The sequence below is a fragment of the Corvus brachyrhynchos genome, unplaced genomic scaffold (assembly GCF_000691975.1).
Source record: "Corvus brachyrhynchos isolate BGI_N302 unplaced genomic scaffold, ASM69197v1 scaffold59, whole genome shotgun sequence".
Taxonomy (NCBI): domain Eukaryota; kingdom Metazoa; phylum Chordata; class Aves; order Passeriformes; family Corvidae; genus Corvus; species Corvus brachyrhynchos.
The window spans coordinates 5,077,809-5,104,432 of NW_008246054.1; the positions used below are offsets into that span (position 1 = coordinate 5,077,809).

The 26,624-nt window shown below is 58.8% G+C and overlaps 2 protein-coding genes across 2 annotated transcripts in view; both read right to left on the reverse strand.

Moving 5' to 3' along the window:
- Nucleotides 1-19,579, reverse strand: part of HMCN2 (hemicentin 2) — a 33,048-nt gene extending 13,469 nt beyond the window's left edge. Inside the window, exons 1-41 of the mRNA XM_017745415.1 lie at nucleotides 19,170-19,579; nucleotides 18,173-18,243; nucleotides 17,116-17,274; nucleotides 16,781-16,903; nucleotides 16,524-16,695; nucleotides 16,100-16,206; nucleotides 15,771-15,891; nucleotides 15,403-15,675; nucleotides 15,116-15,260; nucleotides 14,714-14,835; nucleotides 14,352-14,624; nucleotides 14,107-14,248; nucleotides 13,433-13,560; nucleotides 13,159-13,272; nucleotides 12,879-13,028; nucleotides 12,037-12,231; nucleotides 11,737-11,832; nucleotides 11,256-11,380; nucleotides 10,833-10,977; nucleotides 10,595-10,707; nucleotides 10,183-10,339; nucleotides 9,847-10,009; nucleotides 8,441-8,568; nucleotides 8,207-8,315; nucleotides 7,564-7,733; nucleotides 6,911-7,006; nucleotides 6,651-6,827; nucleotides 5,488-5,607; nucleotides 5,158-5,319; nucleotides 4,668-4,949; nucleotides 3,939-4,106; nucleotides 3,663-3,776; nucleotides 3,393-3,479; nucleotides 2,686-2,871; nucleotides 2,125-2,292; nucleotides 1,630-1,743; nucleotides 1,386-1,528; nucleotides 1,082-1,232; nucleotides 669-887; nucleotides 314-427; nucleotides 46-244 (exon numbers count right to left, since the gene is read on the reverse strand). Coding sequence (XP_017600904.1) covers nucleotides 46-244; nucleotides 314-427; nucleotides 669-887; nucleotides 1,082-1,232; nucleotides 1,386-1,528; nucleotides 1,630-1,743; nucleotides 2,125-2,292; nucleotides 2,686-2,871; nucleotides 3,393-3,479; nucleotides 3,663-3,776; nucleotides 3,939-4,106; nucleotides 4,668-4,949; nucleotides 5,158-5,319; nucleotides 5,488-5,607; nucleotides 6,651-6,827; nucleotides 6,911-7,006; nucleotides 7,564-7,733; nucleotides 8,207-8,315; nucleotides 8,441-8,568; nucleotides 9,847-10,009; nucleotides 10,183-10,339; nucleotides 10,595-10,707; nucleotides 10,833-10,977; nucleotides 11,256-11,380; nucleotides 11,737-11,832; nucleotides 12,037-12,231; nucleotides 12,879-13,028; nucleotides 13,159-13,272; nucleotides 13,433-13,560; nucleotides 14,107-14,248; nucleotides 14,352-14,624; nucleotides 14,714-14,835; nucleotides 15,116-15,260; nucleotides 15,403-15,675; nucleotides 15,771-15,891; nucleotides 16,100-16,206; nucleotides 16,524-16,695; nucleotides 16,781-16,903; nucleotides 17,116-17,274; nucleotides 18,173-18,243; nucleotides 19,170-19,398 — 6,230 coding nt within the window. The 5' untranslated portion in view covers nucleotides 19,399-19,579. The remainder of the gene's footprint in view (nucleotides 1-45; nucleotides 245-313; nucleotides 428-668; nucleotides 888-1,081; nucleotides 1,233-1,385; nucleotides 1,529-1,629; nucleotides 1,744-2,124; nucleotides 2,293-2,685; nucleotides 2,872-3,392; nucleotides 3,480-3,662; nucleotides 3,777-3,938; nucleotides 4,107-4,667; nucleotides 4,950-5,157; nucleotides 5,320-5,487; nucleotides 5,608-6,650; nucleotides 6,828-6,910; nucleotides 7,007-7,563; nucleotides 7,734-8,206; nucleotides 8,316-8,440; nucleotides 8,569-9,846; nucleotides 10,010-10,182; nucleotides 10,340-10,594; nucleotides 10,708-10,832; nucleotides 10,978-11,255; nucleotides 11,381-11,736; nucleotides 11,833-12,036; nucleotides 12,232-12,878; nucleotides 13,029-13,158; nucleotides 13,273-13,432; nucleotides 13,561-14,106; nucleotides 14,249-14,351; nucleotides 14,625-14,713; nucleotides 14,836-15,115; nucleotides 15,261-15,402; nucleotides 15,676-15,770; nucleotides 15,892-16,099; nucleotides 16,207-16,523; nucleotides 16,696-16,780; nucleotides 16,904-17,115; nucleotides 17,275-18,172; nucleotides 18,244-19,169) is intronic.
- Nucleotides 19,580-21,614: 2,035 nt separating this feature from the next.
- NCS1 (neuronal calcium sensor 1) overlaps nucleotides 21,615-26,624 on the reverse strand; it is a 9,286-nt gene continuing 4,276 nt past the window's right edge. Inside the window, exons 7-8 of the mRNA XM_017745620.1 lie at nucleotides 26,541-26,609; nucleotides 21,615-25,845 (exon numbers count right to left, since the gene is read on the reverse strand). Of these exons, the coding sequence (XP_017601109.1) occupies nucleotides 26,559-26,609 (51 nt within the window). The 3' untranslated portion in view covers nucleotides 21,615-25,845; nucleotides 26,541-26,558. The remainder of the gene's footprint in view (nucleotides 25,846-26,540; nucleotides 26,610-26,624) is intronic.

Consider the following 26,624-nt stretch of genomic DNA (forward strand, 5'->3'; position numbering starts at 1 on the left):
CCACTCTCTTCCTGTGTCCCTCCCCGACACAGCCACCTGCTTAGGAGGACACCAACCTGCAGGATTGTGCCACCCTCCAGGAGCTGGTACCGTGGGCCAGCCTCTATGGGGAGATCATTCCAGAGCCAGGACACTGTGGGTTCTGGGTGCCCAGTAGCTTCACACCCAAAGCGGACGGTGCCATTGATGGTGGCTGTCACCTCCTCCACCAGGTCCTCCGTGCCACCACGGATGGCCGGGGCAGCTGGAAGCAGGCGGTTATGGGGCTGCCATAATGTGCCCCAATCCAATGTGCCCCTGGCCCCATACTCACTCAGCACCTCCAGCTCGTAGTGCAGGCGGTCCTGTCCCACAGCATTGGCGGCCTCGCAGGTGTACCTGCCGCTGTCGTCCTCCTGCACCACCTGCAGCTGCAGCACCCGGCCCCCTGTGACACGGGACAGGGTTGGGGCAGGGCACAGGGAAGGGTCTGTGGGATTTCCCCCCCAGCCCCACCCTGCACAGAGCCCTGCACTGCCCCAGTGACTTCAGAGGTCCCACGGGTGCTGTGTGTGTTGGCAGGAGGAAGGATCCAACCTCCTCCACGCTATGGATGCTCTCAACCCACGGAGCTGCTGCAGGACCACCCCCAAGCCCCACAGTGGGGGTTCACACCTATTACCCATTACCTTGCAGCATCAGCACCCCTGGGCCAGGGGAGAGGGGCTCCCCATCCTTGTACCAGGTGAGCTGGGGGGGTGGGATGGCACTGGTGTCGCAGTAGAGCGCGGTGGGCTGGCCAAGGACAGCCTGTCGGTGCTCTGTCACCTCCCCATCCTGATCTTCCTCCCGGTAGAAGATCTCAAGAGCTTCTTTGGGGCTTGTTTGCTGCTGGAAGATGGGGGGCACTGCGGGGACAGGCTGTGGTCAGCTGTGGGGAATGGGGACATCAACCCCCCGGTGCAACCACAGCTGGAGCTATGTTGTTTTCCAGCAGGCTTAAACTTTTTTCCTGCTCACCCTTCTCTCCTCCCACAAGTGACCCCTGAGGGCCCCTGCCCTTGCTGAGAAACCCCCTGCTCTGGGTGCTGGCTGGGCTCACCTTGGACGTGCACGATGAAGTCCCTGTCATCTTCACCCACAGCATTGGTGGCCACGCAGGTGTAGTGCCCCGAATCTGAGACACTGGCTGGGTGGATCTGAAGGACCTGCCCTTCACTGAGGATCTGGAGGTGTTCAGAGCTTGCCAGGAGCTGCAGAGAAGAAACAGAAGGGCAGGAGGAGTATTACACACCCAGGAGTGGGGCAGAGCCCAGCCAGCCATATAAAGGGTATCTTCCCACTCCGTCCAGCTGGCACAGTCCCCAAACCCAGCAGCTTCTCCCTGGTCACAGCTGGGACCTCACCTGCTTGTCCTTGTACCACCGGATGGTCGGCTCGGGCACAGCCCAGGTCTCACACTCCAGCACCACTGTGCTGTTGACCCTGGTTTTCACCTCTTTCACGGCAAATTCCCCCAAAGAGTCCTCTCTGGCAATCCAAGGAGGAACTGGGGGGAAAGACAAAAGGGAGCAAAAGGGAGCAGCAGTGGCCTGGTTACAGTGGTGAGGTCACTGCAGGAGTTAGGAAGGACATGGGGAGCCCCCTCACCCAGGACCTTCACAGCGTAGTTCTTCACAGCCTCCCCATCTTCGCTGGCCACGACGCAGCTGTAGGTGCCCGTGTCCTCCTCCTGGGCATTCAGGATCTGCAGCCCATGGCCACCTGGGCAAAGGGGGTCTCCTGAGAGGGTCGCTGCTCACAGCCACAGCTCTCTCTCCCCATGCAGCACCTGAAGGCATCTCAAGGGACCTGCTGAGCACCTGCAAGCCTGGCTCGAGGGGGCCTAATGCTCTTCTAGAGCCCAGCCCCAGGCTTATAAAAACCAGCACAGAGGAGATTCTAGTTATTATCAGAGGATGCAGCACTTGGAAGAGCATCCAGCTGATGGCCAGAGCCCTCATGTCCTGCAGGATGATGACTTCTCACCATCCCACTGTGCTGGACCCCAGCCAGACCAAGAAAAGATCCCACTCCCACTCCCCAAGGCATACACAGCAAGGGGCCACCACAGTCATGCAGAGCCAGTGGACAGCAGCACGGTACCAGGGAGCAGGAGGACATTTCTAGATGCTTTGAGAGGAACCTCGTCCTTGAGCCAGGTGATGTTGGGAGATGGGTATGGCAGAGCCTCGCAGACCAGGGAGATGGGGTTGTTGATGATCACTGTCACTTCTTCTGTGGCAGCATCATCTCGAGCAAAGGTAGGGCTGGCTGCAGAGACGTGGTTGTGTGTTAGATAGGCACTAGCACCCACTTAGGCTTCCCAGCACTTCACGCCCCACCAGAGAGCATGATCCAAGCTCAGGGAGTTGGACTTGACGCATGTGCCACCTTCAGACTCTGCCCTGTCCTGCTGCCCTCCAAAAACACAGAGACCCAGAAGACACATTCCCCCTTCCCACAAGCCACCATCAGAGATGGATCCTGCACTAAACAGGTGCTTTCTGCTCCTCCAAGAGGTCTCACAAGGGCTTTGGGACAGGTCCATGCCATGCTTTGGCTACAGAACTTAGAGATCCTCCTCACCTACCTGGGGCAGGCCATTAAAACCCTCTAAGTCTACTCACACCTGAGACCCTGCCTCCATCCAAAGGCAGCTCATACCCAAAACATCCAGCAGGTAGTGCTTGGTCTGATTTGCCACAGAGCTGGAGGCTAGGCAGGAGTAGCGACCAGCGTCGGCCAGGGAGGCTCGGGGGATGTGGAACAAGGAGCCATCGGGGGAGATGGAGAAGGTGCCAGGGAGAGGGTGGTTGTCTTTCAGCCAGGTGATCTTAGGTTGTGGGTTGCCTGGGATGGAAAACATCCTTAGGGATGGAAAACAGGTTTTGGCCTTCGTGTGAAGTTTTTCCATGTGTGAGCACAGCCTGGCTGGGGTCACTGTCGGAGCTTTTCTGGAAAGCAGGGACATCATCCCAAATCAGAATTATCATGATCTGGATCTGGATTTTAGAGGCTGCTGGATGAGCCAGCAAGAAGAAAGAGAACTGTCCTGCGTGGGAGGTGATTAATTATTCCCATCACTAAAGGAGAAAAGAGATTAGAGGAATTTTAGCTCCATTTGGGAAAAATTGGAGCTTACATTGTGGAACAGGCTCCCCATGTGGGCGTCCCCTCCCCAGCGCTTCCCGGACAGCACAACTGCAAAGCCAGGAACCATCCCAAGAAAAGCTCTGCAGCCGATTTCAGCTGTTTTCATCTCTCTGCCTGGAGACATCCATTTGCTCCACACCCCAAAGTGAGACTCAGGTCTGCCCTGAGCCCCATCTCCCACTTGCTCATGCCACCTCCTTTCCCCACTCGATGCTCACCTGAAGCCAGGCAGGACCAGGTGACAGGGTGACCCTCGGGCACTTTGAAGGTGTCTTCTTCACCCGCGTTCTCGATGTGGGGAGGAACTAGGAACACAAGCCCCCAGTGACTTCAGCAGCTGGCCAGCTTGGCCTCTGAGCTCACATCCTAAGGCACGAAGGACTCCAGCACACCCAGCATGTCCAGTCTTAACTCATGTCTATTCCTGCAAGGGTGGAGCTCTGAAACCCCACCAGGAATCCTGCAGCAGACAGAAGACCCCTCCTTACCTAGGACTTCCACGTGGAAATGCCTCCTGGCCTCCCCAGCTACGTTGCTGGCCAGGCAGGAATAGTGACCACCATCCTGGGCTTGTGCATGGGTGAGCCTCAGCAGCCAGCCCCCTGGAAGCACGGAGCAGAGGTCTCAGAGCCCTGATCCAGGTACCAGCACATCCCAGCGGTGCTGCTGTGGGGCTGTAGCTCCACCATGAGTTTGAACTCATCAGTGTTGGGGCAAAACATGTTCCCAAAGCGCTCATCTCTTGCAGCACCCAGACCTCTGACCTGAAAGCACGTGTGTGTGCTCGCTGGGGGTGACAGGAGAGCCATCCCAGAACCAGGTGACGGTGGGCTCGGGAATGCCGGTGGCCTCGCAGGTCAGCATCAGGGATCCTTGCAGGGAAACGCTGACATTGGTTGTCAGTCCTGATCCTCGAATAAACTCAGGGGGAACTGGGGATGCAGAAAAAGATGGACATCCACTTGCAAAGCAGCAAAGGAGCAAAGTGAAGAGGGGAAAACTGGGTGAAGCTGGCTTTTCCCACCTTCCTGCTTTGTACAGCTTCAGGACACAAGCCCAGGACCATGAGCATCACCTGGAGATGGTGACTTTGAAGGTGTTATGGGACAGGTGACCCACAGCGAGTGTGTGCCACTTACCTGCACACCTGAACCCCGGCTTACAGGTGTCACACCGAGCTGGCCACACGGCCTGAGCCACCTCAGACCTTCTATAGCTCAAGTGACCTTGACCCATGAGGTTTCCTCAAGTCTTTGGGTAGTAGAGGACTTTGTATGTGATGGCTCTGTAAAGAAACTCCCACCTGAGGGACCCAGTTCTGCAGCTGATGGGCCCAGTTCTGCAGCTGTTCCTGAAGCATAACCCTGCTGACCCTGAGACCTTCTACACACTGGATTGTCCAACATCTACTCCACGTCAGGTTGCTCCACATCACCACCCTCCTGGTCCTGCCTGCATCCACCCCAGCCACCAGCCCCATCCCACATCCTTACCATGCACCAAAACATCAAACTCCCTCTGTTCCTGCCCCTCTGCGTTGGCCACCAGGCAAGTGTAGTGTCCTGCGTGGGCCACCTCTGCCCTGGAGATGTGCAGCCGCCTCCCTTGCTCTGTAAGCAGGAGCCCGTCCCCACTGGCCACAGGCTGCCCATCCTTCACCCACGTCACCCAGGGTGGTGGTGTCCCCATGGCCTTGCACTCCAGGACTGTCTCGCCACCCTTGATGACAGAAACCTTCCTCGGGGCTTTGCTGCTGCCCTGGACCCTTGGCAGTGCTGTGGGCAGAGGGACACAGGGTGGAGGGGATGTGCAGCAACTCCCTCAGCCGTGCACAAGTGGGGGGCAAAGCTGGCCCAGGTAGCAGCACCCCTTCCAAGATACCCAAGGCACCAGGCAACGGCTTCGGGTCCATCTGGACCTTGCACTGAGAGAGGTCACAACACCTCCACCCACCCCCACAGGTCTCTGGTCCCCCACACTCACCATGCACCTCCAGGTGATGCTCCTTGCTGCTGCTGCCAGCAGCATTCTTGCACTCGCAGGTGTACGTCCCCTTGTCCAGCAGCTGTACCTTCTCCATGTACACCATGTTCCCTCCTGGGGACACCAGCTTTGGGCTCCCTGGCTGGGTGGAGAGGGGCTCACCTGCCCAGGGAAGGGGAGAGCAGCTTCCCCTTAGGCTCCCAGCAGGACAAATTCCCACCCAGAAGCTGGATACTGCTCAACAAAATGTGCTCCTTGCTCCAAGGAGATCAAGAGCTGGGTCAACACAAGTGATGAGGGGAGAAATGGGGCTGAGGAACAGGGCCCTACCGTCCTTCCACCAGCTCAGGGTGGGCAGGGGGATCCCATGGCACTCGCAGGCCAGCTGGACAGATTGTCCCTCCAGCACAGACATGGCCTCGGGCTCTGCCGAGGAGAAGGATGGAGGCACTGCAGGGATGAGAGGAGCAGCTCAGATGATGACATCAGACAAGAGAAGAAGGGGAGCTCCTCACTGGAGCTCCATCCTGCTGGATAACACCCCCTGCAGCCCTGCTGGCTGCCACAAAAGAAAACACTGACCCTCCCCTGCCCTGGCTTCACATGGAAACAATAATCTTGTCTCTCCAGCCAAGCGAGGGATGCTTTTAATTGCACGTGGCCGACAGCAGAGGATGACCAAGCATCCCACAAGCAGGCCAAGGTCAGGTTGGCCAGACAGAGCTTATTTGGCAGCCCTGCCCACTGAGAAGGTTACCCAACTCTTTCCATTATCAGATGCTGTTCTCAGCTGCTCATAAATACAGCTGGCTGGAAAATGGTAACTCCTTCCCATGAGGGATATCAGTTTGGAGAAGAAAAACCCCAACACCCAGAAACCCTTGAAAAACAAAAACAGAAGAACCCAAACAATCCACCCGAGCCAGGACAGCAGACGTGCAAACATTTCCCTGGGAAGAGATTGCAGGAACAAGCCCCGACCAGGAGAACTGGATCTTCTCCACTCCCTGGCCACCTGCCTGCAGGACTTCCACCAAATGGCCCAGAGCATCCCTGAGAAAAGCCAGACCCTGGCTCAGCCCCCGGTGCTGTGGACATGCTGAATGGTTTGGGAAGCTGCAGGCATGCTTGGATTAAGTGAGAAAAAGTGTCCAGTGCCTGTCTTGGCAGCAGCCCAGGAGTCACCACTGACTCCACTGAGTCCAGGGGGACAGAAACGTCACCAGACACACAGAGTGCAAAAGGGACAGGGTGGGTAGGTGATCCCATAATGAGGACCTGGCACTACCCATCCATGGGGCCACAGCTTTCCAGGACATCATTTGCGATGAACACAGGGGATTTCATGACTGGAATTGCAAATGGGGCAGAGGACAGGGGTCTGCTAGAGCCATCTTCCAGGATGTGTCCTGAGGGCTGGGACAGCCCCACTGGTCCCACGCTCACACGAGATATTCCAGAGGGGAAGCCCCCACCTCTCAGGCTGCACTCACCAGTGACCTGCAGGCTGTACCAGAGCTCAGCCACGCCGGCCACGCTGGAGGCCACGCAGCGGTAGCTGCCTGCATCAGAGAGTCGGGCATGTGGGATCTCCAGGCGCTTCCCATCCCTGGACAGGGTCACTCCTGCTCCGGCCGAGAGCTGCTCGTGTCCCTTGTACCAGGTGATGCCTGGAGGGAAGCAGAGAGCCGAGCTGTGAGGAGCGATGCTGCTGGGATTCACGAGCAAGAGCTGAGCGGCAGGACTGACTCACCGGGAGCCGGCAGCCCCGAGGCCAGGCATTCCAGGGATGCCGTGCTGTTCTCCGGGATGGCCAGATCCACCGCGCTGGGTTCGATGTTTGGGGGCACTGCAACCCAGCACCCACTGTCACGGGCTCTGTGTGACCCGGGCTGTCTGCAGCCACCACGGCGCAGGGCCCTGGGGCACAGCCAGGCTCACCGGTGGCTCTCGGCACGCACCGAGTCCTGGCAGAGCAGCAGCCGAGGGCCACAGCTCGGTCCCTGCTCTGGGAGGGGACCACATCACCCCGTGGTGCCACCACTGCTCCCCAAGCCAGCCAGAGGTTTGTTCCCTGCCCCAATGAGACATTCATCCTTTCCAGGTAGGAATTTCCCCTCCCTGCCTGGTTTCTCACCCGGCACTTTCAGAGTCACTTCCTGCTGGTGGAGGGGAAATGGGGCTGGGGGAGGACCCTCCACCAGGAAACAGCAGTCAAGGATTTGCTGTGGTGCCAGTGGCCATCAGCTCTCAGCCTCATCAACAAAGGACAAGATCCCAAGAGATCAAGCCAGTGACCCTGTACCTACCAAAAATTCGGGCCAAGAACTCCCACCCCTTTGGCCAGCCACATTCTTCGCAACACATGGGCTGGATAGCGGGTCTCACCCCAGATGCTGCTCTCACCATGCACTGAAACCTGCACCTCTGCCTGGGCCAGCCCTGCCCAGCTGCTGCCCTGGCAGACGTAGAGCCCTTCGTGACCAAGCCCCACTCTGGTGACCAGCAGAGTCCCACCATCCTCGGACACCACCACACCATCCTGCCCATCCAGCGGGTGCCCATCCTTCAGCCACCTGTGAGGAAGGGGACAGGCAGCAAGTCCTTGGTCTGTCCTGCCACCACCCACCCCATCTCTACACATTAAAGGGGTGAACTTGGGTGCTGGCAGCAAGGTCTGTCCCCTTGTCACCTGGAATGGGGCTGACAGTGCCCAGGTTGTTGAGCAGAGGGCACCACAGACAAGGAGAAGGAATGGATGCCTCCCACCCTAAGGAACACCCCATGCCAGAGGCTCCTACCACCCATCCTGCGAACACAGGCAGCACCCACCCCTCGGCAGCACTCACTGGATCTGGGGTGGGGGGATGCCCATGGCGTGACAGTGAATCCTCAGGGAGGTGTTGGCAACAGCCGTCAGGTGGCTTTCCCCATGTCCAATCCACAGCTGGGGGGGTGCTGGGGGGACAGGGGACCTCAGGCTGGGACCACCCTCATTTACCACCCATCCTGGGAACACAGGCAGCACCCACCCCTCGGCAGCACTCACTGGATCTGGGGTGGGGGGATGCCCATGGCGTGACAGTGAATCCTCAGGGAGGTGTTGGCAACAGCCGTCAGGTGGCTTTCCCCATGTCCAATCCACAGCTGGGGGGGTGCTGGGGGGACAGGGGACCTCAGGCTGGGACCACCCTCAGACCCTGGCACAGGGATGTGCGAGCAGCCAGGGACTTGGAGGTGCAGGACCCCAGCAGTACAGGAAGCCCTGGAGGGGTGTTTGAACCTTGGACGTGCAGGCTGTAGCTGAGCGAGGCGCTCCCCGCGGCGTTCGTGGCCGTGCAGGTGTAGAGGCCGGTGTCTGTCACCTGGGGCTCGGCCAGGTGGAGGGATCCTGAAGGGAGGACACTGTACCTTGGGGGAGAAGAAACAGAAAAGCTGGATGGGAAGAACAGCCATGTCATCCATCACCTAACCCTGAGCAGGAGCTAAGGGCTGAGAGCTCACTGTCACCTTGGGACAGCCAAGAAAAGGTCACCAGAGCCACCTCTCACTCAAAGAGGGAGGCAGAGCTGCCCAGGGGGGCAAATCCCCTTTGCTCAGCCCCTGCACAAGCTCAGCACGAGGCAGCACATGAGCCCAGGGGGGTGAAGGAAGACAAGGGTCCCCCAGAGCACAGTCCCTGCAGCTGGAGCTGGCCACACGCTCATTCCCAGCCTCATCTGTGCTCCACAGACATAACATCATCTCAGCCCACGGCTGCAGATTCCTCCTCATGTGCTCCCATAAATCACCCAGCATGGACAAGCCAGCTGAGATGTGGGGAGCAGCACAGGTCAGCGAGGAAGAGCCATGGCAAACTAGACATGAACAACAAGGCAGCACATCCCCCAAGAAGAGCAAAACCAAGATGCCTTCCTGCTTCCTACAGCAATCCTCAGGTACAGGGAAAGAAGTGCTTAACCCCAAGACTGGGGCCTGGGGCTTTAGCACTCTGCTGGAAGGGAATCCCTAATGTGCTGAGAAAGCATTGGAAGACCAAGACACCGGATAACCTGGAGAATTGCTGGATATGTGTTTATCTTCTCCCATCAAATCACATTAAATGACTGTCTCGTGGCTGCCATCAGCTTCAACACCAGCAACAAACTGATTTGTCCCTCCAGAAGGCACTCACTGGAACAAATCTAGCCTAAAACCCCACATTCCAGTGCAGACAAAGCCACTGCCGGGCTAAAAGCTGCATTTGTGCCAGACCTCATCCCAGCATCAAGCCCTGGTCCAACACTTCCCACAGGGATCCACCATCCCCAGGCACATCCTTGACCTTATGACGGCACAAGGCAGGAATGTGCACGAAGGCAGATGGACAGCAGGGTGAGGAGCTGCACTGGAGCTGCCTTTACTTCCCAACCCCAGCCCTGTGTCCAGGGTAGGCACATGAAGAGTTGGAAGCAGCTGTTTGGTCCCAGCAGATGTTTGGAAGATGGAAAAAAGCCTGGTGCTCTCCAAGGAGAGCAGAGCTAATGCTGTACTGCTTGGCTGCCTCAGCTCCTGCATTGAGCATTGGCCACGGGGTGACAGGGGTGCCCTTCACATCTCCCTGCCAAGCAGCTGAGTCCTTTCATGGACCTGACATCCCTCTGAAAATGCCAGGAGATTGTGGCCCCCAGCACCCACAACCCTCATTACCTCGTGGTGGTGAGAGGCAGTGGCTGCTGCTCCCGGCTCCACACCACCAGGGGAGGGGGATTTCCTTGAACCTCGCAGGGCAGCGTGGTCTCCTGCCCCAGCACAGCCAGGATGGTGACAGGGTCTGATTCCTGTGATCCGTTCACACTGATCCTGGGCTTTGCTGGATGGAGAGGGAGCGCAGCTGGTGCAGGGACCCTTCAGGTGCCCCACAGCCCTCATCACCTCTCTTCCCATCCTGTAAACCCATCTGGACAGGTGCTTCAAGGAAGCCAGGAGTGTTCCCAGGTCGTGCTCTCCCTGCCAGTCCCCTCTGGAGCTGTCCTGAGCACTCACTGCTGACAGAGAGCTGCATCTCCCGGCTGGAGAACCCTGCTGCATTGGTGGCTGTGCAGAAGTAGGTGCCAGCATCCCCAGGGGATGGTGAAGGGATCAGGAGGGTCCCATTGGGGTCAAGGTGGTAGTGTGGGCTCAGTGAAATGGGCTCCGTGCCCTACAGAAGAAAGGGAAGGGAGGAAGGCAGAGATTCTCCCACGAGCTGAGCATCCCAAAGGCAAGAAGAGGGCTCGGGACCATCAGAGCAAGCCATGCCCTGGTCCCAGCTTCCCAGGGCACTTGGTGCCACCTGCCGAGGCAGCCACAGCCACACTGGGGAGCTACACTCGCTTCAAACACGTTACCCTGAACCCGGGGGTGGCCCCAGCCTGGCTGGCAGGGGCACAGCAGTCGGCCTGTCCCTGTCACCTACCTTTGCCCAGGTGACAGCAGGGGGGGGCACGCCGGTGGCATTGCACTGCAGGGTGACAGCTGCTCCCTCGGTGGCAGTGACGAGGACAGGGCCAGGCTCAATGCTGGGAGGAACTGGGAAGGAAGAGAAGCCCCTCATCCTGCATGACCAGGGCCATGTCCACCGCAGAGAGCAGAGCAGAGAGAGCACCTGCCCCATGTCACTGCTGAGCGGGGACACGCAGCTCCCCGACACTCACCGTGGATGACCAGGGACACGTCCTGCCTGTGTGAGCTGAGGGCGTTGGTCACCTCACAGGTGAAGGTCCCTGCATCCCCCTGCGATGCCTGGTCCACATGCAGGCTCCCGTCAGCCCGGATGGAGTAGTGGTCACCTGGGGCCACCTGGACACGGGCAGAGAGCAGAAAGCAGGACAGATGGGGGGTCAAACAACAACATATCCGTGTCTTTGGGGCACATCCAGAAATGAATCTTTGAGCAACAGGAACATCCGGATGTGGAGATAAACCCATGTTGCCCTCCCAACACAAATGCTGCCTTGGATTCTTTCACCAGCAGGTTTGGCCCCACAGGTTGGGGGATCCATCCTGCAGCGAAGCCCTCACCACAGGGTAGGTATCCCTCCACACACCCACCATCCCAGCGGGCATGGAAATCTCACCATCTGCCCATCCTTCAGCCAGCGGCGAGCTGGGAACGGGCTCCCAGCCAGGATCACACAGGGCAGCGACACGGGCTGGCCTGGGAGCACACGGACCACGGGGGATGCAAGAGCTATTTCTGGGGCTGCTTGAAAGAGGGGAAAGGGAACCAGTATTAATCAGTGATAAACTGGTCAGGAACACTCAGGAGAACAGATCTAGATCATCTTTCTTCTGGGGTCCGGATCCTGGCTCGGCAGAAGCCAGCTCAGATACTCCACTCCCCCAGGAATTTGGGGATATTGGCTGCAGTTTGGGTCCATGTCAGCGTATGAAGCCAAAGAGGGCTGGGAAGGGCATTGCCCAAACCCTGCCCTGGGGTTGCTGAGCATTCACTGTGGCCAGCTCAGGACCAGAGACAGCTGCTCGGGTCTGCCACTCACTCACTCACTGCCAGAACAGCTGGGATCGATTCACCAACCAAAGCACGGAAAAACAAACCCTGTCCGGTGACTGTGAGCTTGACCTCTGCGTGGATTTTCCCAAACTCATTCTGGGCTTCACAGATGTAGGTGCCTTGGTCATCCAGCGAGGCACCTGGAGCACAGTGGGGAGAAGCCTCAGCCTGGTGGGGCTGGAGAGCCTGGAGCAAGCTCCAGGACAGGGACCACCCTCCCCTGCCCCACCACCATCTCCAGTGGGAACAGACCCCGCAGTGCTGGAGGCTTGCAGGCTGTTACAGCACAGCTAAGCTTGCACAAGTTAAAAGCACAAATAAATGCGTGCACACTCAGCTCTTACTGTTGATGAGGAGCTGGGCAGCCTCCAACTGGCTGGAAACACCCCATGGTCCCTGCCAGCCCACCATGGGCTTCCCGTCCTGCCGGGACCAGGTGACGTGTGGCAGGGGAGATCCCTCGGCATGGCACAGCAGGCTCACACTCTCCCCAACCTTGACCTCCGTGTCACCCAGGGGCTCAGGAAAGTGAGGGGCAGCTGGAGGAGAGAGCAGCAGAGAAGGGGCTCAGGCAGGTTCAGTATCCCAGCTTCCCCACAGCTGAGCCTGGAGAAGGAATGGGCTGCAAAACCAATGAGCCAGGTGCCCTGACAAGTTACGAGACTGACTTGAAGCATTTGGTGCTTTTCCAAAGCTGTCAGAGCCGTCGCAGTTTCCATCCCTTCCAGTTACACTCATCACCCTCTGGGTCAGCGAAATCTCTTGCACTTTTCTATCTTTAACTGCTTTAAACCCTGGTGCCCTCAACACAGAGCCTTCCCTCCTCCTCCTCATGCTCTTTCATTCCTTCTGCCTCCAGCAGAAAGCCCCGAGCACCTGGATTTTCAGGCCCACAGAAGTCAGCCTACACCTCTGCCTAATCCCACTGATTGCACTTTGCATCCCCAGTTGCATCCCAAGCCCTCATGTCCCCATGTAATAACTGCCTTATCTTTTGCCACTTGTTGAGCCTCCTGCATCTCCCCAAAGCTTGGAAACCCTGCCAGGCTTCCTCCTGTTTGTACCAAGCACCAACACCTCCCTGCTGGGTAGCCCGGGAGACTTGGGAAGCAGCAAGTGGGAGCTGAGCCAGAAAGGAGAGCTGTGGAACAGGCTCGAGCACTCAGTAGGACCCAACAGGACTTACACCCCACGTGCAGCACGGTGCTGTCGAGGGCGACGCCGGCCTCGCCGAGGGCCTCGCAGTCGTAGCGCCCGGCGTCCTCCTGGCGCACCGCCTGCAGCCGCAGCACCGCGCGCTGCGTGCCCGCTGGGAACGCCGCCATCGCCTGCTCCCCTGCCCCGAGACCCCCACATCAGCACCCCACGTGCCTCTGTGGGCCCCTCCTGATGGCACAGCAGGGGACACCACGTGTGATGGCCCTGCGGGGCAGCGGTGGGGTGCCAGTGCGTGCTGCCAGTCTCACCTTTGTACCACACGATGCGGGGTGGGGGTGCCCCTGAAACCCAGCACTCCAGGGTCACATCTTCTCCCACCAGCACCTTCAGGCTGGGCGTCACTGCCAGGATGGCAGGAGGTTCTGTGTCACAGGGAGAGAGGTCTTTGGTCACTCTCTGCCACGCTGGGTGCGGTGCCATCCAGCCCGAGGGGACCCCAGAGCCCTGGGAGTTGTCCCACCCCACCCTTTATCACACACAGCCCCATTTCCAGTGCGCTGCCAGCGAGCAGGGAGCAGGTACCAGTGAACTCCAGGGTGATCACTTGCTCATCCCAGCCCAGTGTGCTGCCGGCGTAGCAGCTGTAATTCCCTGCATCCTCTGGGACAGCAGACCTGATGTGCAGGGTACCCTCAGCATCTCTGAAAACCCTGCAGCAAATGGGAGAGAAAGGGAGAAATGAGGCCTGCGAAAACAGGGGTGATGGAAATGTGTTGATATAAATGAGCAGGCTTCAGGCCATGCTGGGCATGTGGTGGATGTGGGTCAGCACTTAGAGCAAGCTGCTGCAGGGCAGGACTTTGCTTTGAACCAGGGAAAAGCACTGAGAATTGGGCTTTTTCATCTTGAAAGTCAACTCTGGCACTCACAGCCTGACACAGGCAGGAGTTAAAAGGCAAAAAGCAGAAGAAATTAAGGGGAAGTACAAGGAGTATTTTGAGACTTGAGCTCACACCAGGTGTGCAAAGCGGGAACGGTGACCTGGATAAGGCAGGACTGCTTAAAAATAAATACAGACAATGAAGGCCGGCAGCATGCCAAGCATCAGGAGCCTGGGCTGGGATACTGCAATGCTTCCCTCTCTCCAGAGCTATGGCAGCCCCAAGCCTCCCTCCTTCAGCCTGTACATCCCTGCGAGGGGAGCACCGTCCCTGCGGGACAGGCAGGATGGAGGCTCCCGGGTCCCCAGGGGTTACCTCTCATCCTGCTGCAGTGCCCAGCCCCAGCGCTTCCAGGTGGTGTGGGGCGGGGGGTAGCCCCCGGCCGTGCAGTTCAGCCGCAGCTCCTGGCCCCTGCTGAAACGCTGGGGACTGGGGTCCACCTTCACCCACGGCGCCTCTGCACGGGGTTGGAGCAGGGCTCAGCCCCCACGTGCCATTCACCACCCGCCCACAGGGCAAAATATCCCCCGGCCAGGGTCCCACACGGGAGCAAAGCCTACCCTGGATGAAGAGCCACAGCGAGGCGGTGGCAGTGCCATGGGCACTCTGTGCCACACACTCGTACAGGCCCCCGTCCCCCGGCTGCACGTGGCTGATCTCCAGAGAGTGGTTCTGCAGCAGCCGGGTCCGGCCGTCCCCTGGCTGTGCCGCCTTCCCGTCCCAGCGCCACGTCAGGTTGTAGGGCACATCCCCCAGAACCATGCAGGACATGACCACATCTTGGCCCGGTGAAGCCGTGATGTTGCCTGGGGCGATGAGACGCGGTGGTGGCTCTACAAACACGGGATGCCTGGGTGAGAGGAGCCCGTGCCCAGGCACGGGCATGGAAAGGTCTCTAAGGCTTGGCACGAGCAGCCCCCACCTGAGACAGAGACATAGGCACGAGCCCGTGTCACTCCGACCTTGCTTGTGGCCGTGCACTCGTAAAACCCTTCGTCACTCTCGGACACTGCAGGGATCAACCAGCTGATGTTCCCTGAAATCCTGCAAAAAGGGAGAGATGAAACTATGGATCACTCCCACCTTGGGTCTGCCATGCCACCATCCTAATCCTACTCCCTGGGACCTTTTTTTCATCTGAGTCAGGCAAAAAGGTGCATCCCCACTTGCTGCAGACCTGTCCCTTGGAATTTTCCTTTTGGAATGCTCAGAACCTGAAGGCACCCAGCCAGCACACAGCATCCCCCTGGCTGGCACAGCTCAGGGGCTGTTGCTGCCCACATGGGTCCCTCCTGGGGCTAACTGGGCCATACCAGAGGCTCACCTGAAGAGCTGCTCTTCCCTGAGCTTCATCCCGCCGCGGCTGAGCTGCAGGCGGAAAGGGACCTCACTCTGTGCAGAGCAGGAGATGAGCTGTGGCTCACGGTTGTAAGCCTGGATCTTGCTGGAGATATTCACTTTAGGCAGACCTGGAAGGATGTGCAGATGTATAAACACTCCTTGGAAGCTCACTGGGAGCTGCACTGGGAAGCAGGATGACCAAGGAGAAACCAAAGCAGAGGCAGTGCTGGAGCCTCTGGTCCCTGCTCAGCACCCGCAGGTTCCACTCACCAGGCACCACGCTGGTGTAGGTGACCCCTGAGAGGCGGTGCAGGGGGTGGCCCTGGGCATCTTCACCCTTCACCTTCAGTAGGAAGTCACCCGGGGGAACCCAGAGCGGTGAACCCACCCAGAGCTGCGGGGTGGAGCTGGAGGAGGAGTTGGAGAGGGGACGCGCGGGCAGTGAGAGGAGGACGTGGCCCGAGGTGTTGAAGAGCTCAATCTCCTGCAGGCGCCCAGGCGGCCTCAGACCAGTGCAGTTCACCAGCACGGAGATGGGCAGACCTGGAAAGCGGGGAGAGAAAAAACCACCAGGAACATTCCTGGCTGCAAAACGCCCAGGTGCAGCACCCAGCCCCGTGGGCAGCACCACCCCTCACCCTGCACCGGCCGCTCTCTGGGCTGGCTGGTGTCAAACTCTGGCTGAGTGGAGAAGCTGGCTTGAAAATTAACATCGCTGATGCCCGTGATCCTCAGCGAGTGGCGGCCACTGCTCCGGGTCTGGAAGCAGATTGAGAGGCAAGTGCTGAGGGCAGGGGAAGGGAGAGGAGGTGGGAAGGGAGGAGGTTGCAGCCAGCCCTGCCCAGCCTGCTCACACATCCTCTGCCTGGCTGGAGATGGATGGGGAAAGCCCACACCTGGAAAAGCCTGGCAAGCTAAATATCCATCAGGGAAAGGCAGAGGATGTGCAGGTCTGCCACCAGCCTACCGTGACCAGCCACGTCCCTGGCTCGTAGGGCTCCACGGCCACCACCATGGCTGAGTTGGGGATGCTGAGCAGCTCCTTCAGACCTCGGCCTTTCTCCAGGACCTTTCCTGTAACAGTAAGTGAATGTCCCAGATGGGAAACCCAGGTCTATCCCCTGGTTCCTGCAACAGCTCAGGGCAGAGCAGAACGCATCACAGCTCACAGCCAAGGCAGCAGGGAAAACCCTCAAAGCCAGAGGCAAAGCCAAACTGGGAGGGGAGCAGGGAGATGTGCTGTTGTTTACTGAGGGCTTTGTAGCTCCACCTTTTCATTTGAGTTTTAGGGCAGGGTTTGGTGAACCCCTTCCTGCTTGTCCTCACCTGAGGTCTTTCTGAGAGGCACAACATCACCCCCCTCTTGTTGTCCCTCTCCCCTGGGCTCCTACCTGCTGGATCCTGGACCTTGATCCTTGGGGCAGGGCCGCTCAAGGAGATGGTGACCTCCTTCAGGCTGGGGTCAAAGGGGACCTGCCACGTGTTCTCCCCACCATCCTCATGGTCTGTGGACAGCAGGTGGACCTTGGAAGCCTGGATGGCCTCTTCCACCCACTTCAGCACCTGGAGGTGAGGATTAAACCTGGATCTCCCCTCACTGACAAGCACGGCCTCACTTCAGCACAAGGGGCCAGGTCTCCCCACTCACCTCTGTCACCTGCTGCTTGTCCAGGTGGAAGATCTGCCCGGAGCTGGTGGCAGCGATGCGCTCGTACACGCGGTACCCGGGGTGGCTCCTGTCCCCGCAGTCCCCCGTCAGCACAAACACCACCTGCCACAGCCACGGCCCCGTGACACCCCACACAGCCACGGGAGGGGACACAGCCGGCATCCACCAGCATCCCAGTACATCGGATCGGCCCGGGGGATGCAACTGCCCCCAGCCCAGGGGTTTCATCGCTGCGCCTCACTGATGCGCTGCTGCTGCAGCATCCCCCGAGCCGCTGTCGCAGGAGCCCTGCGGGCAGCGCCAGGGCCGCTCACCTGGCTCTGCTTGTGCTGCAGCAGCCGCAGCAGCTCCTCCTGCTGCTCGTAGTCCTTGGCCCGAGCATCCGAGAAGACGTAAACGAAGGAGCCGGGATGCGAGATCTCCACGGCCACCCTGATGGCTCCCACGCTCATCTCCGGGCAGTCCCCCCCACCCTGAGGGACACAGCCAGGGATGTGGCACAGGCACCGAGCCACCCAGTGCTCAGCTCCCGGCAGGATTCCACCCAGGGGGTGCTCACAGGGAGGAACTACCCCATTTTGCTGGAGTCAGGCCAGAGCAGCGGGATGAATCTGCAGGGACACTCAGGACAGACCCCTGCACAGACCCGGCCCTGTCTCACTAACAATGATAATTAAACCACCCCTTTGGGGATCCATGCTCACAGAAGCCACTGGTTTCCCACAAATACCTTTAGTGGGCACATTTGTGCCCGCCCCTGTGGCTGAAGAACCAGCCAGCCCAGGGAAGCCACAGAAAGGACCAGCTCCCACTTTCCCAGGGCTTGGCACCCCAAAGGGCTGGGAAACCATTTGCAGCCTCGGCGTTACACCTCCTGCCAAAACAGCTGCATTGAAGGGAAACGCCACAGGGATTTAGCAATTCACTGGAGGCAGGGCAAGAGTGGGGATGGATAAAGCAGGGTTAAGCTCCCAGGGAACATTTTGGCTGGCAGAAAACAGATGAAATAATTTTAAAAAAAAATTTCAAAACTCAATTATCAAGCACTGCTTCTAGAAGGGGAGATTTTTGGTTTCATGGAGAGTCTTTGCAAAATCTCCTGGGAGCAGTATCTCTCCTAGGGACAAGAGCTGTGGACTGAGAATTCTCTGCCCTGTTGCAGGATTCGGGGACACTGTTGCAGCAGCATTACCCATCCTCTCCACTCCCACCCCCTGCACAGCCCCCCGCCAGTCTGGCTCAGCCTGAACCCCCACCACACTCCTGGGGGATGCAGGGATTGCACCATGCAGTGCCAGGCTGTCCCCCAAGTGCCATGGGCCAGGCACCAAGGCAGGCCTGGCAGAGCGCCATGGGGCTGAGGATGCCTACCTGGACATGGAGCTCCCGCAGGCGCTGCTGGAAGAGCTGGGGATCCGTGGTGAGGGTGACAGGTCCCACCTCTGCAAGCACACAGACACCACCACCTCAGCCCCCTGACCCAGCACCAGCTTCCTTCGGTGCCACCCACGCTGCCGGCACTCCTGGCACCTGCCCTGCCTCAAACACCTGAGACTCGGAGTCCAGCATCTACCCTGGCTTGGCACCAGGAGAGAATTGGGTTTGGGCACACCACCCCCCTGTGCCCGTACTGTGAGCACTTGGGCAAACCATTCCTATGCCCAGGAATTTCTCCCGACACACTGGGTGGTCCCAGCCAGGGCGAGCTGCAAACCCAGTGCTGTTTTCTACTGGGGGAGGCTCCCAGCAAAGGGATGCAGGAATCGATTCACTGCCTCTGCCTCCTTCCCTGTCTGGCTCCAAAGGTTTTCATTCAACCCAGTGTTTCTGCTGAAAATAAAGCTTGGGTCCCGCTGTCCTTGTAGGAGGCCAGGGCTCTTTTGGGGAACAGCTGCCCTTGTATGGGTGTGCACAAAGGAAGACAAAGACAGGGCAGAAAGAAATTATTCTGGTATCACAGAGAGTTACCAAAGCCTCTAGCAAGTGGAGCTTTTATTGAGGTGACCTGGAAGCACGTTGTGGACTTGAACAGAAATACCGACCGTGAGCACTCCGGGGAGATTAGAACGGGATGGAAGGGGAAGAGCCACCCACAATGAAGTGTCAGCACCCCTGGGATTAATACGGTGGAAATAGCCCACCTTGTGCCCACAGAGCGGCTTGGGGACAGGAGCCCCAGCCCAGCTCCCAGCTCTTGAAGTGCCATCCCCATCCCAGCAGCCACCAGGGCATTAAAAACAGGGAGAAGGGGCAGTGCAAGCACTTATGGAGTGCATGTTTCAGACCCAGACCGGACTGGAACTGCAGCCCAGCTCCCCACAGCCCCACCCCTGCCAGGACACATGTCCTCACCCTGTCCCAGACGTACCTGGGTCATGGAACGGCACCAGAGCGTAGTTGCTGATGGGCTTCGTGCTCCTGCTGAGCGTCCGCTCCAGGATGCGCGAGGCCCCGTCCATCACCTGCACCAGGTCGTCGTACATGGAGCCGGTGACATCGAAGACAAAGGCAAGAGTGGCCCACCCTGGGGGGCTCTCGGCCAGACTGGGGGCCAGCAGCATCCAGAGACCCACAAACACCCCTCCGTGGGGTGGCATCGTGGGGGAGGCTCTCGGGTGCCAGGAACACCCCTTGTGTCCTTGTCCTGGCCCTTCCCCCGGGCACCGTCCCCACACCAGGGAGGGACACGGTGTGCAAGCGGCCACTCGCGGCGGGGACGGAGAAGGGACCCCGGGCAGGGAACGCCCAGCCCTCCGCAGCTGCGGACCTGCTCCTCCAGCGTTCAACTTCTGGGAGGGCGGGAGGAAAAACCGGACTTTTGGAGCCAGCGACGCGGCAGGGATGTGGGTGGGAGTTGGAGGAGATCGGGATGGAGATACAGGGATTGGGAAGCAGATCCTGCAGCCCACGGGATTGTCAGAAGCACTGCCCAGGCCCCTCCCCAGCCCCGACCCCCTGGCTCAGAGAGACCCTGCTCTGCTGGGGGGAGCAGGGGGTTAGGGGAGGACACGGGGGTCACAGCTGAGCACCTGTGAGGAAACCCTGCCAAACCCCAGCGGGGGGAGAGACAGCTGCCAAAAGGACCCCAAGGAAGCAAACTCCCCCTCTGCTAGGCAAAGGGCCCCTGGAATCGGGGTCTGCAATGGGGCTTGGAGGTCAGGGGGCTCTGTGGGGGTCTCGGGTGGGCCCACCCCACGAACAGGGAGCAAACAGCCACGCAGAGCACAGACAAAGCCGGAGCCAGGACATGGGCTGGGACAGGCAGCCCTTGGCCGGGACAGGCAGCCCTTGGCAGGGAGAGCTGGCTGGGGGTGCGGAGCTTTTCCTGGCTCCCCTGGAAGCGGAGTGCTGAGCTAATGGCTGCTCCACAGGGATGCTCTGCTCTTGCTCAACTCCCCCGCAGCGGGACCCAGGGCTCAGCCACGGCCAAGCGCCGGCACCAGGTGAAACTGTGCACCGAGGGCTGGGCACCTCCTGCACCCCCAGCACCAGCCCTACTCCTCCCGAGATTACCCATCTCATGGCCCACACACACAGGACAGTGTGTGTGGGTCATGAGATGAGCATCCTGTGCATTCCTTTATCCTTGCAAGCGTGGGCTCAGCCTAGCCCAACCTCAGAGTGAGCAAGGACATCCATCCCCCTTACAGCAGGGCAAGGACACTTCTGCCCCCGGGGCTGTGCCAGTGGCCTGTCCCCCTCCTGTCCCACAACCAGGGCTTGCACTCCCAGCCTCACAGAGCTGAGGGGAGTCCCCAACCCCACAGTGCCACAAAACCTACCTTAGAGCATCCCCAGTCACCAACCTGCATCCCAGCTCCATCCTGCACACTGGCAGGGAGCTGGGCACAAAGAAACCCCAACAGCTTCACCTCATCACCAAATTAATTCCAGCCAGCCCTTTCCACACTCACCAGTCCCAGGAGCACATGTGCTAGTTGGGCTTTAACCCCTTCCTGGCTGGGGGTTAAGGCACAGCCTCTGGGTAACCACCGTGGTTTGGAGCCTGTGCCTGTCCTTGCCCACTCCATGGCACAGGGGAGAAATCCCTGGGAGTTCCCACCATGCGCTGGCACAAAGCACCTCTGGACAAAACCCCCGCACAAACACAGCCTCCTTGTTTGGACCATTACGGCATCTCCTCTGGCCTCCTGAAAATAATTAGTCAGCCTCGTTAGGAGAGCAAACAAAACGGAGATGGGCTGGCAGGGAGGCCTGGCAGTGCTCGTTTCCAGAAGAGTTGGCAGTGCAGAATGGCCAACGCGACCCCGCTGCACGTGAAAAGCCCAGTGCTGGCTTTGAGCCCCCCGTGAGCCCTGCCAGGGGTGGGGGGAGCTGCCGAGGGGCACCTCCAGTCTGGGCAGTGGGACACAATTATGGAATACTCATATCAGGATTCCTCTGCAGGCACTGTGTGACAAAAGTGACCCAACAGCTCCCACCCGATGGAGCTCGGAGGGAACAGGGACAGTGCCAATAGGCACAGGGCTGTGAGTGTCTTCACTGTGAAAGGAAAAAGGGATGCAGGCACTGTGGCAGGATGGGACCTGGCAGAGGGAAAGACGTGTCTGGGTAAAAACAGGTGGGGAGTGGTGTTCTAGGGGTGAAGGGGCCCTGGGATGCCTGGAGCTGAGACCTGACAGCTCATCACAGGTGTGGGCACAGTGCCAGCCCACAGAGCCCAGAGCATCCCTATTTACACCCGGGCTAGTGCCACCACAGCCCCCAGCCCAGCTCCCAGCCCCGCTGGGCGCCAGGACAGCTTTGGGGGCCCTGTGACCACCCACCCCAGCACATCATAGACCACTGCTGCTTCGTTACTGTCATTAAGCTTTTATTTCCACTGTCACAAAGTTCCTGGGTTTTGTTTTGTTCTGTTATTAAACTGTTTCATTTGCTTGGTTTGCTCTTGAATTCATCTCAAGACAAGGCAGCGGGGCATGCAAGCCGAGACACCGGCACGGACGCACACACAGGCTTCATCTTCACAAACAAGGCTCTTTGCTGGAGCTGCTGCTTCTCAGCCCAGGGCTCAGCCACCCCCCGGGCAGGACAGGACACCCACCCGGGGCTGGTGGCCACAGGAGCAGAGAGAGAAGGGAAGGACGACTTTACTGCAGAGCTGCTGGACTATTCAGGGCTGGCATGTGTGACTGAGACTCCAAAACTGCTGCACCCCAAACTGTGCACTGAGACTGGGGCCAGCAGCTCCCTCCTTCGCCCTCAGCCCTTGCTTCTGTCCCAGTCAGAGCCCTCCCCTCCAGTGCCCTCGGGAAGGATGGACAGACGCTCTCACTAAATGTCCCAAATCTCCTCCTTGGATGGGGGACTGAGCTTGCTGCAGGTCACTCACCCATCCCGAATGACCCCCCAACCCTAAATACATGGGAAGGGGGCAGCTCTGCCAGTGATTTCAGCTGCCCCCATGCCATGCCTGGCCCTGCTTCAAAGCCAGTCCTCCTCCAAGTGGGGCTTAAACCCAGATCCCAAGACTCCAAGACAATTCCACCTTCTGGACAGCTGCATCCCTGCCCACTGAGCAGCAGTGACCCTGGGCTGGGATTCCCACAACCTCAGCTTCCCCATCCAACAGGAATGGGGTGTCCTGATGGCACAGGAAGAACCTACAGGCATCTGCTTCTGTGAAGGAGGGTGGGATGCAGCTGGTACCTGGCAAAAACAGGGTCTGGGGTTCCCCATAAGCAAACACTCCCCTCCACCAACCCAGCGGAGAGCGCTCCTGGGACCAGCCTGGTCTCGTTATAAACTGCATTAATTAACAGCCTGCTCCAGAAGAAAAACCCTTCACTTCTCTCTCTCTCTCGGGTCCTGGTTTGTGCTGTGAGGAGAGGGCGGGGGGGAATCTGCCCCCAGAGCCCTCTCCCATGTTCTTGCTCCCAGGGGAAACAGCTCAGCCCAGCCCAGCCCCAGAGCTCAAGGAAAGACGGATACAAAGCAGCAACAGTCAGCGCACAGACAGAAAAATGAAAAGAAAGGAAAGTACAGACATGGCATTTAATGGGGCAACACCGACAGGGACAAATGAGAGTGGGGGACATGCCACAGTCACCGGGGCTGGACCCTCACCTCTGCCTGGCTGTGCTTTGGGTCCCCTTCCCATGGCCAGGGATCTACTTTGGACAGGCACCAGGAACCCGAGTACAAACAGAGACCAACCAGGGCTTGCTGGCTGTTTCATCATGAGCAGGTGTAGAACAGAGGCTGGAATTAAAGACTGGCTGATGTAAATTCCACCCCAGCACCGTTCCCGGTGTTCTGCACGTGCCTGATGCTCGGTGGGTCCTGCCAAGCCAGTCCTGAGCCGTATCCAGTGCTCATGCTTGCCAGGGCACAGACACCAAACCGCTTTCCAGAGGGGGATGGCTCACCCCGGCCATTCCACTGATGGGGAAATTGAGGCACGAGGAGGTTAAGGCCAACATTTCCAAGCACAAGATGCTCCAAGCCTTATTTTCGGTGATACCCAGACACTGCAGATCCTGGTGGTGTTCAGGAGGAATCAGGGGCCCTCGGTGCTCCCCAAAAGGGAGATTAGAAGCATCCAAGCCACGGTCCCAAATCCGCAGCCGGGGGGAACACTGGGGCCAAGCCGCTTTGCTCAGGGACACTCAGTGTGCCAAGAGCCCTGGCAGGGCTGACTCCCTGGGGAGACATCTGCGAGCACTGATGGAGCTCAACCCATGACAGGTCCTCCAAAAATTAAAAGCTTTCCAGGGGAAAAGTGTCAGAGCAAATGAGGCTTGCCTTTGCCTGGGAACTATGTCAAACGCGGCGGGGCCCATCATTCATCAGCGGAGGTGATTGCAGCAGTGTCACATTCATTGGGAACATCGATTGGCACCGGGAAGGGACCGGTCTGGCAGACGAGCATTCAACAAGTTGGAGGCACTGCAAAAACCTACCCCAGAGAGTTGCATTTTGGCCACAGAGCAACAAGGAAAAGGTTTCCATGGGAGGGAGTTAAGGACACCCTCCAGAAGCGCCCCCACAGTGAAACATGGGCACCCTCGGGGACAGAAACTGCAGAAGAGGCAGAAATATTGCACATGGACGTGAGGTCAGTGTCCTTGGGGATGGGGAAAGGTGGCTTTTTATGGGCATCAAGAAGTACCACAAGCACAAAACCCCAAAACTGGGGAGCAGGGCTGCATGGTGAAGATCTGTCCCTGCCATGCCGGGAGGATTCAGGAAATGCTGAGGCACTGCCTTGTCTCCTGCATCGTGAGACACCTGTCAGACTGTCCTCCACATCCAGATGTCACCTCCCACTGCCATGGGGACAGTCCTCTGTCTGGGCTCAGCCACAGGAGCTGCAGACATCCTAGGAGACAGCTGGGTGGAAAGATGCTGCTACCATCAGCTGGACCAGAGATGGCAGGGTGAGCCCCAGGGTGGCTTTAGGGGTCCCAGAGGCTTCTTGCACTTTGCTCCTGAGGGAATGCCCATCTCTCCTTTCCCAGAGCAGGGGCCAAGGCAGCTGAGGCATCACCCACACAAGGCTCATTCTCCAGCAGAGATGCCAGCTGTGTCCCATGGTGTGGGTGCCAGTGGGGCTGAGCTGGGGGCACATCCCAGAGCAGTGGTGGGTGTTGATGGAGTGTGGAGAGGCCATGCAGGCCCCACTCATGACGGGGGGGCTGCAGCCTGGTGTCCCCAGGTGTGTATTCCCAGCCCTTTGCCTCCTCCAAGGTGGGCGCAAGCGGCTCCGCTTGGGGCCGTGCCCTGGGTTCACAGCAAGACCTCCCATGTCCTATGGGAGTGACGGGATAAGGAGACACCCTGAGCTGTGCAGAGCCCAGCCTGGCACTCCCCTGTCACCTTGTCCCAGCTGGGATGGGGGGACGGAGCAAGTCAGAGCAAGGCTCCCCCTCTGTCCCTCCAGCCCCACCGGCACACGGGAAGATTCACAGCCACCACCGAACACCTTCCCACCGTTTGCAAAGCAGAAAATAGCAAAGGAATCTGCTTGAAAGCAAAACCCAACTCTGGGCTCCATTAATACTTTTTCATGCAGTGAGAAAATTAATAAAAGAAAGGAAATGGGGACGTTCTGGTGCCTGGCAGTTTCCTCACCCTGCCCGACTGAGGGATGGAGCTTGGTCTGCTCAGAGTCTGGGCTGAGTGAGCCCGCACTGAGCTCCCAAAGGGAAGGGTGAACAGAAAAATGCAGGGAACACAGGAATGGGAAGAGGAAAAGAAGCTACAGCATCCCCTCCAAACAGCAGCCAGCCCACGGAGCTTGGGATACAGGGGGTGGGAGGAGAGGGGGGAAGGCAGATTTTTGGCTTCATTGTTATTGCAGGCTCCTGGGTCCCCGCAATAGTGTACGAGCATGTAAACCTTACAAATCCTCACCTGGGTGGGTGGACACGCACACGAGAGACGAAACACAGCAGCAACATTTACAACAAATAAATAAGGATATTGATCGTTGAGATAGGCGTATAAAAAAAAACCTCACTTTTTTCCACCGAAGGAAAAGAAAAAAAACCAAAACCAAACCAAAAAGCACAATACTGTCTCACCAAAAGAAAAAAAAGTAATAATATAATATATATCCCTAGTGAGCCAAGCCGGGCTGCCAGCGGCATCGTGGGTGACGCCAGGACTCTGTTCCCAATCGCCGTCGGTGCCTCAGCTCCCCGACCACCCCACACGGGCAGAGCCCAGGGGCTGCAGCCCCCAGGTAACATCCACAGTCCCATCCGAAAACGTAGGAAAAGGGGAGCAAAGGGGGCAAGGAGGCCGAGAGGGGGCTCTGCCTGTGGCGATGCTCGACCCGTTCCCCCGGCCCTGAAGTCTTGGGCGTTCGCTGCCGCTCAGACCGGGGTCTGGCGCGGGTTTTTTTTTGGAAAAAGCAGAAGTTGGCAAATGGCAGCGGCTGGTTCAGAGTGCAGAGAGGGGGAGCGAGCTCGCGCTTCGAGGGCATCCTTTGCTCGCGGAACAGAAAGGAAGCCGGGAGGGACAGGCAAGCTTCGCGCGGCGGTGGTCGGATGGCACGGAGAGCATCTTCCCCCAGGCATCTGCAGGAGAGGGTGGGGAGAAGGGAAATAGGGTGAGAAGGATGGGCAAAAATCCCTGTGGCCATCTCATGCGACACCAGCGCAGCTGGAACGGCAAAGCTGGAAACGGAATAGAGATATACTGAAAATCTCAAAACTCCAGTGGGGTTAAAAAATACCCCACCCCCCTGGACACTGCCTGGACTGTGATAACCAAAATCACTCCAAGGGACAACTCTGCACAGCTCCACAGGGCATAGCAAGGACCACGGGGTGCTCAGCCCAGCACCTGTATAATGCTGGGAACCAGTGTCCCTGACACTGCTGTGCCAAACCCAGCTCCAGGGCATAATATAATAAGATTTAAGATAAATAAAACATTTAATATAATCTGTCTCTGGAGCGTCCCTGTGCCCCCAGCACGCCAGCTGCCTCCCTGCCTCCTCTGCAGCCACATCTGCTGGTGAGGGTGTGAGCTGTGCCGCAGGCAAACATTTCCATCTCCATGGGATGAGGTCTGAGGGAGCTCTGTGATACGGGGGAGACTGGGAGAAACCTATCAGGACGGGGCAACATTCCCCCTGGCTGGATTTGGGGGGGATATCCATGTTTTGGTGCTTCAGCAGAGGAGAATCAGCTGGCTGTGCCTGGGGGAGGTGGGAATGGCATGAGGCAGGTGGGAGATGGGCACCCGCAGCCCCTGGCACCGCACTCACCGCCGCTCGGCCCCGGGACTATACGAGCCCATCGTAGAGGGAGAGCGCCTGCACAATGGAGGGGGCGGCCTTGGGGGCCCCCTG